Raw genomic sequence first — 8,730 nt, 5'->3', positions numbered from 1 at the left:
TATCGGTGAAATGACTATATCCTTAACACATACACTTCGGTAGAGTTTCCCAACGCGAAATAGGCTAGCGCGGATCCCTCTCTCCTGTTAAGTACCTACCCGTGAGATTAGAGCAGATTCGCTTGTCGTTGTATTGTGTCACATCGACTGCACTTTATTAATCCGCTATCGGTTGAATCTCATATCAACAGATTCTGAAAGAACTTGTTGAAAAGGAGGAATCCCAACGTTGAGTCAGAGCTAGAGTTAAAAACAAATCCCTTTTCAACCTTACGGACTTCTTTTCTTGTGCGCGAACGATCAAAGAAAGTCCTATCTAATGATGCAACAGCATCCAAGGAAGAAAGAAGCAAGGCAAGTGAACTTGAAGCAAGAACTCTTAGGCAAGCAAGGAGGGGCGTTGCGGTAAGATCAATGTATAGTATAGCATCAGTGTTATCTTTCTTCAAAGCTCTATCCACTTTGTCACATCATGGATTGCTTTGGCTATTATAGGATACACCTTTTATTATATCCTTTCAGTTTATGGCGCGACATTTCCTACATCTCAAAATGACTGGATATTGGACTTCCCACCAAGATCTAGACTCCAATCCAATCCGAATTGACTCGTCACGGAAGTTGCCTTGCTTTTTCTTTCTCTAGCTCTAGATCTAGGGATTAGCAGGTTGGCTTAATCTAAACTTACTTACTATAAGAAGATCGCTTCAGAGGTCTTTGTAAGTGTTAGAGGTGATTGGTTTTTTTACGATATGGCTCGCTTTTGGGAGGTAGACTTGGGCAGCAAGCTATCTGTTACCGGAAAGCAAAAGTAGCTCGAGCCAAAGGCGACTGCGAGGCCCCCCGCTAAGCGGGGGGGAGGGGGAAAGTGGGTTTAGAGGGCTCCCCCACCATTAGGAATCTTGCCTTACAGAAGGTTAATGAGGGCACGTAACGATGCGCCGGGAAGGTATAGAGTCGCCCCCAAGATGAAAGGGAGATTGGTGCCGGTTACGCTTTTAGTGAGGAGACAGGAGCTCTAGAGCTTAGAGATGTCCCCTAGGCCAGACAGAGGTCTAGGGGGAGTCCGGAAAGAGGACTCTTTTCGTTTAGCCGGCGGGCCCGCAGATGTCAAAAGGCTTAGGCTTTCGAACTTCGTAACAAAAGAAACTCTATTGAGGGAAGAATAGGCTTGATGCGAGCCGTGCCAGTTCGAGTCTGGCGAGTTGCTTCTAGCTCCTGCCTTGCCTATGAGGAAGGCTTTTCGCTACAGACTATTCTGGATACTCAAGAAATAGCCTTTCTAATAGAAACCATACCGCTCCTCCGTTTTCTTCTGGTAAAGGGTCGGAATCAGTCCACGACTGAGTTCCTTCTTAAAAAGATCTCCGGTTTTAATTCAACCAAGGCATAGTAGCTCTGATTAACCTCCAGGCGTTTTTTATGGAAAACTGAGTGATCAGGCATCCATATAACTCTATCTTATTGCTCACTGTTCAAGGGCCTTATGGCTCTGATACACTCCCCAATTTCTTGCGGATCTTGATTTGCAGCTGTAGGGAGGGACCATCCGGAATTAAAAAAAAAGTATGTCTGCAACTTTTACATTTATTTTGGGGAACAAAAGACTCCCCCATGATCTGCTCACCATACATAACTTTCCACTATAGAACCCATAGGCAGCCAAGAGTCATACCAGAGAGATGAGATGTATTGGTTTCATTGCCAACTTTTAGTATAATATATCTTATAGCCAACTCTCTCACCTGAAAAAGTTTCCTACAAACCCAGCTACCATTATTTGGTGGTTTAATACACCAAGGGGCCCTAACTGAATGAATTGAGGTTGAGTAAAAGCCATTCGCTTGAGGATTGGGATCTTAGGGCACTGTATAATTCAAGATCCTCATAAACTATTCAAGGCCCTGATGGTCACTCTCCCCGCGCTCTACTACAGGAAAGCTAGCCTGGTGGATCCACTACACGCTAAGAAGCAAGTCCCGACTAACTAAGTAAATCCGGGTTAGACTGAAAGTGACCAGAAATTGCTATCTTCTTTCACTAGCGATAGAGCGAAGCGTAGCCGTGTTTAAGCCGAAGGCGATAGTGATTCCAGTGTTTACTGAGCTATATCTCTATCTATTAGTTATCTGGCTTAAATAAAGAGTTTAGACTTACGATACCGAGAAAGCAAGCCACGGCTTGAAGTGAACCCTAAGATGTTCGAACGAGACTGTTCAGGAACATGGATTGTGGGTATACCTGCACAATAGCTTTCTCTACGAGCCTACAAGCTTAGCTTTGGTTTAGCTTCCAACTAAGGCTAAGGGCCGGTTCTCTGTTATGAGAACAAAGAGTTTGACTATTATGATTGAAATTGAACGAATATTCATTTAGTGAATTGGTGAATATAACTTCCATCGACTAAGATTCTAGCACTCAGCTGTGCCATTTCTTTATTCCTTCAATGCGCTAAGCTGGAACCCGGGCTTTCAGAGTGTGGTAATCCAGTCTGTCTTTAACAACGGAAGGTTCTTGTCTCAATCCAATCTATACTTTGCTATCTTCGCTACTCGGCTTGAAGCGCCTCTTAGAATGACGTAAATAGAGCTCGTTCCTCTGCCGAGGGCCTTTACGTTAGCTCATCTTCCGCGGATACCCTTCCCGGCCTGAAAAGACAGCGGAAAAAAGATCATATATTTAAAAAAGAAAGGCTGGTCGGTCACAAGACATATCTTTCCATCTAGAATGTTCTTTCTAATCGATGCCATTGCTTTCCTTATTCCGTATTTTAGTCTTGCCCTCATCAAGACGGCTATACGGAAGAGTTGGAACTCATGAATCTCTTTGGAAAGAAAGCGGTTTTTCTCCTGGCTGGCCTATGATGATATATAATCCCAAGGAAAGTTTCCTACTTTCAGGTTGGTTTCTTAAAGACCAGCTTTTAGTGTGCCTGATGGAATAGAGGTTTAATAGGACTCCCCCGATGCTGCTACGCTTCCTTACCGCCTCGGAAAGTAACCCCGAGGTAAATCAGTCCAGTTCTTGTCAGTTTTATTTATACGATTAGACACCTTTAATAGTTTTCACCCCTAGCCTCTGAGGAACTTCTTATGGCTACTCAATAAATTTTGTATGTGAAGTTCCGTTTGCTTGCTCACTTCCAGAACTGATCTAACTAGTCTCTGACTGGTCCTAGAGAATAACCTTACTGGCTTACAGGGCAGGGCACTCACTTTATCAATCAATGCTAGAAGAGGGAAGGACAAGTGAAGGATGGGCCAATCAAGCCCTTTGCTGAAAGGTGAAAGGTTAGCTGTAGGCATCCACGGTGGTCTTCCTCCCGATGGTTTATATAGCTTGCCCAACCTAGACATTCCTCTCCATCTCCCTTTTTTGAATTGGAAAGTTGAAAAGAGGAACCATTAACGACGTCTCAAATGATGATAAAAGCTTGATGTCTTTCTATCGCTGTCATAAGTGATGATGAAGATCGGGGTGATGAGGTTAACCCATTGCCGAATAAGCATGATACTATACTTGACTGAACCTCCTTACGCCGGTTCAAATCACATAAGGGCAATAAGAAAGAGCGGAGCCACCCATTAATGGTAATGGAACTCTGCGCAAAGTTTCCTCCTGTGATATGAGTAACTACCCCTTGATCGCTTATAGTACCCCAAACATCTGACTGCATTTTCCAACTGAAATGGAATATGACTACTGAAATTGCATTGTACATCCAGAATAGCCCCAAGAAGACATGATCCCAAGCGGATACTTGGCATGTCCCTCCTCTTCCGGGTCCATCACAAGGGAAACGAAAACCGAGATTTGCTTTATCCGGTATTAATCGCGAGCTACGAGCAAATAGAACACCCTTTAGGAGTATCAATACCGTTACATGAATTGTAAATGCATGAATGTGATGGACCAAAAAATCTGCAGTTCCTAATGGAATAGGTAACAAAGCAACCTTGCCCCCCACTGCCACTAAATCACCATTGAAACAAATTAGAATTCTTAATTCTCTACGACGTCTAGCGCAAAAAAAGAATTCAGGAACAAGCAAATCATAATGATTTTTTTCTTTATTTTCTGTTATTTTTTGATCTCTTGTTCTTGGAATGGATTTTGCAAAGTTCGTCTTATCAACATTGGTTTTTTCTGGATATCTTTTCTTAATTTGACGCTTACTCTTATGAAGCAATGAAAGTACTATGGTTTGATATATATAAAATTGTTCATCCTTTTCTCTAGACAGACGAATTGGTTCCACAATAAACATTGCCTTTTCCTTTTCGATCAATTTTTTATTTTTCGTCAATCCTGTAAGACTTAAACTCTTTTGATTTGCCATAAGATCTAGATTGAGCGCAATATCAGTCAGCCATAAACCGCCAGTTACTGGATCTAATCCTCCACGAAAAGTAAGAAAATCCGCGTATTTTGACCAATTCAAGGTGAAAAATGGAGTTGCTCCCTCGGCAAAACTGGGATAAAGTTGAGCCAAAAGATCCCGATTCAAGATAAATTCATGAGGAAGTGGAATCTCCTTTGGATCTACTCCAGCATTTCAAAATTGGTTAATTGGTAAAGATACATGTACTTGATGCCCGGCCCAAGAAAGAGATCCAAGTCCTAGTAATCCTGCCAAATGGTGATTCAACATAGATTCTACATCTTGGAACCAAGCCAATTTTGGAGCAGCTTTGTGATAATGAAACCAACCAGCAAAAAGCATTAAGGCTGCAAATACTAATGCACCAATTGCGGTGCAATAAAGTTGTAATTCACTAGTTATTCCAGATGCTCGCCAAATCTGGAAAAAACCGGAGGTTATTTGTATTCCTCGGAAACCCCCGCCAACATCACCATTTAATATTTCTTGGCCCACTATTGGCCAAACCACTTGGGCACTAGGTCCAATGTGAGTTGGATCACTTAGCCATGCTTCATAATTGGAAAAACGAGCACCATGGAAATACATGCCACTAAGCCAAAGAAAGATGATGGAGAGTTGGCCGAAATGGGCACTAAATACTTTTTGGGAAATCTCCTCTAAATCACTAGTATGGCTATCGAAATCATGAGCATCAGCATGTAGGTTCCAAATCCAAGTAGTAGTATCGGGTCCCTTAGCTATTGTTCTTGAGAAATGACCGGGTTTTGCCCATTCCTCGAAAGAAGTTTTTATGGGATCTCTATCTACCAAAATCTTTACTTCTGGTTCCGGCGAACGAATAATCATTGAGTCCTCCTCCTTCCGGACAACACATACAAAGAGACCTGCCAATATAAAAAAAAAAGATTAGTGAACTTTTGAGAGATTTTTTTATTTAGTTTCTTTCTATTCTATCTCCCATCTATCTATTCCAATTTTTTTCTTTAGTTATTCACTAGAACAATTATGATCCGGAAGTTAATCCGGGGCAAGTGTTCGAATCTATTATGACATAAGATATAGGCGCTCAACGGACCTTTTTGAATCCTCTAAAACTCCTTCTGGACTTTGAATTTCAATTCAATAATTTTTTTGTGCAACCTAGGCTAGGGGATTCAGATTTGAATTTGAAATTCAAAGATGGAATTTATTTTATGTCTGTCTTATTAAATAATTTAATAGAAGAGATTATTATGCACTCTATTTCCAATTACGTGAGCAGTCATCAGCATTGCTAGAGGCCATACTGCTATTTCTTTTTAGTTTTTTTGAGTTCTCTTTTTTGAGTTTCACTTTTAGTTTGAATAACAGAAAAAAGGCAAATTCTCTGCTGTATCCACATACCATTTATCTCTACAAAATACGAGACGAAAAAGAACGATTTTTTTAGAAGGGATATAATGGAATTTTTGGATTGACTATTACTATAGCCTAATATATTTATATAATAGATATATAGAATATTATTCTAAATTTTCAGTTTTATTGGATGGACTGATGTAGACAACAAACATTTAATTACATTAAATATACATTTATATTAAATATGCATTAAATATTCTAAACTAAATAATAAATAATATATGGAAATAATATATATATAGATATAAGGGTATATAGAATAATATAAATAGAACTAAAAAAAAAGAGTGTTTTTATTAAATTAAGAACGCCCTGTGATCTTCAACCAATTCTGTGCTTCAATATAATTACCGGGGGTAAGGGCTATAGCTTGTTTCCAATATTCAGCGGCTTGATCAAACCAAGCCTCAGCAATTTCGGAATCTCCCTGTCGAATGGCCTGTTCTCCGCGGTCGGAATAGGTGAGTAAATTCCTTCCCTTAGAACCGTACTTGAGAGTTTCCTGCCTCATACGGCTCAGCAGTCAATTGTTCCATTTTTCTGGAATTAACCAAAAGAAAATGGAATGGGTTAACTACATGAGTTTCAAACTTGAATTTTGATTAAAATTAAAAAAAAAAGGGTTTCATCTCTTTTTTTTTTTATTTTTATAGTTTTATCTTTTCTCCTACCTTCCGAAGAATAACACATCTACATTAACATTCTCTAATTTTCTGAAAGGTAACTATCTCAATTTCATATATCATATACTTTCTAATATGACATTTCTATGGTCTATAGAATCTTTGAGAAAGACTTCTTTTTATTTTTCATAAGAAAGAAAAGACTTACTATCTGTGGGATCTGATACTACACCGCTGCTCAAAACCTTAGGGTAGGGTATCAACTTTATTACATAAGTGGATTCCTAACTCTTATATCATGATAGATTTTGTATCATGATATAAGTTGTAAGCAGTTCTTATTGTCTCGGCCTAAAACCTCGCCAATTGATCTTTACGGCGCTTCCTCTATCAATTGGATCTTTTATCCATAGAAAAAAGTATCTAGGCATATCTCTATTTCTTCATTTTTTTTTTTACTTTTATATTCTATGAAGTTTTTTTGTTTGCTACAGCTGATAAAAATCGTAGTTTTGAACGATATATATGTACAAAGCCTTTTTTTCTATAGTGGAGATAGTCGCACGTAATGACAGATCACGGCCATATTATTAAAAGCTTGGGGTAAAAACGGATTTCGTTCGAGTGCCCGAAAATAATATTCTAAAGCTTTTGTATGTTCTCCGTTACTTGTGTGAATAAGGCCTATGTTATAAAGTATATAACTTCGATCATAGGGATCAATTTCCAGTCGCATAGCCTCATAATAATTCTGTAAAGCTTCTGCATAATTTCCTTCAGATTGCGCTGACATCCGTTACGGTCGTCATTCAGTTCAAAGAATCTCCGCTCCAGAACCGTACGTGATATTTTCATCTCATACGGCTCCTCCTTTATGTGTATAATGATAAAAAAAATGAATACATTAAATTAAATAAAAAAAAAATTCCAGTATTCTCTCTCATTATCACCTGTGCAGGGCTAGTGTTTTTACAAGAAATCTCTAGCCAACCTTCCTGTAAAAGATCTTTTCTTAACATCAAGTTTGTTGGTACTGGATAAAAAGGATAACTCCAACAATATCTTTGTCCTCAACGCCGCTTAATTTCCCGGAATTAGTCACCTCAACACCCTTCGATGGTTATACGGGTATCCAAAAATACGAACGAGATGGATGCTTGTTGTCCCAACCATTCTTGTTAGTTCCGATCCCGAAAAGAAAGGAAGAATTTTTTTACAAAGTTTTCGTGTTGTCGATTCCTAATCGTAGTGCTTCTTCCCCCATGCCGCCTATTGCTACTAGTGGAGTAAGGTTAATCTAACTCCATAGTATATATAGGTATAACCTTTCGCTTAATACTAAAAATCTATAATTGAAGCATATGAGGCTGCATTAATCGGGGATACACGACAGAAGGAATTTTTTTTTTTATTTGTAAACTTCACCTTCAGCAAGCGTCGGTTTTTTGCCATTTTTTTACGAATAAAATAATGTGTCTTTCTCATAAGACTGAGATCGGTAAAAAAAATAATCAAATCGCACCATCTCTGTAATAAGTAAATGCCTCCTTTTCTCCCGAGGTTGTCGGAATTATTCGTAATAAGATATTGGCTACAATAGAAAAGGTCTTGTCAATAAAATTTCCATTTATCCGGCATAGGTAGGAATCCATTCGAAAATTGAATTCTTTATCGCGTGAGAAAAAAGAATCCCACAAACAAAGGAATTGTACAATACAAATAGTACGAAATAACGTAAAAAAGGACTCATTAATGAATTTTTTTAGCCTACGGCCTAGAAGTTGGTTTTTTTTATAAAAAAAAATTATTTCGTATAGGTCGAATTGATTATTTATTTTATATGGGCGCCTATCCAAAAATGGAATATGAATCATTCACTATTGCTCCGGTTTCTGGCTTTTTTTTAATTAGTATCCCATTCCCGCATTAACTCTATCCGTCCAACAAGCTCTCTCCCCCATTGGTAGGCAGAAGACAGGGGTTTTTGAGGGAACTACTAAAGGTGTGTATAAGCCCTACATACAAAGTATGTTAGACTGTCCTTCCAGCTGAGCTTCGCTATGAACTAATAGACTAAAATTAGCATATAATGAAAGATGGATTATAAGTACGGTGAAACCCGTATCCCAATTGTTAAGTTAACCATAAGGTAATTAATTTACTTAGTGCTTGCGCTAAGGATTGAAGAGCTTAGTGTGAAAGGCTAAGGATAAGGAAGGGAGATCAGAAAGATGCGCGGACGACTTGACTACTAGCTAGGCATCCTCCATTCATATCGATTTATGGAAAACCATCTCACCAAGAAATAGAAATTAGTTAATC

General features: G+C 38.8%; 3 protein-coding genes across 3 annotated transcripts in view; 1 reads left to right on the top strand and 2 right to left on the bottom strand.

The window, feature by feature from the left end:
* Positions 1-4,329: 4,329 nt before the first annotated feature.
* On the bottom strand, positions 4,330-5,757 carry LOC127744686 (photosystem I P700 chlorophyll a apoprotein A1-like). The gene has a single exon (XM_052256804.1). The coding sequence runs from the start codon at positions 5,228-5,230 to the stop codon at positions 4,556-4,558; it is 675 nt and encodes a 224-aa protein (XP_052112764.1). The 5' UTR covers positions 5,231-5,757; the 3' UTR covers positions 4,330-4,555.
* Positions 5,758-7,264: 1,507 nt separating this feature from the next.
* LOC127744685 (uncharacterized) lies at positions 7,265-7,860 on the bottom strand. The gene is given in 4 exon segments (XM_052256803.1): positions 7,265-7,545; positions 7,547-7,601; positions 7,603-7,683; positions 7,829-7,860. Coding segments are annotated over 4 exon segments (207 nt in total). The 3' UTR covers positions 7,265-7,506.
* A 405-nt stretch (positions 7,861-8,265) lies between these two features.
* Positions 8,266-8,730, top strand: part of LOC127744687 (NADH dehydrogenase [ubiquinone] iron-sulfur protein 3) — a 2,188-nt gene continuing 1,723 nt past the window's right edge. The window contains exon 1 of the mRNA XM_052256805.1: positions 8,266-8,730. This exon is cut by the window's right edge and continues 1,723 nt beyond it. The gene's annotated coding sequence lies outside the window, so the exon portion shown is untranslated.

Source organism: Arachis duranensis, unplaced genomic scaffold, assembly GCF_000817695.3.
Source record: "Arachis duranensis cultivar V14167 unplaced genomic scaffold, aradu.V14167.gnm2.J7QH unplaced_Scaffold_89394, whole genome shotgun sequence".
In the NCBI taxonomy this organism is placed as follows: domain Eukaryota; kingdom Viridiplantae; phylum Streptophyta; class Magnoliopsida; order Fabales; family Fabaceae; genus Arachis; species Arachis duranensis.
The sequence above is the reverse complement of the archived record's forward strand: the minus strand, read 5'-3'. Positions and strand labels throughout refer to the sequence as shown.

Bases quoted from the DNA above. Each gene is read 5' to 3' on its own strand.
- LOC127744686 (XM_052256804.1), bottom strand. From the start codon at position 5,230: ATGATTATTCGTTCGCCGGAACCAGAAGTAAAGATTTTGGTAGATAGA.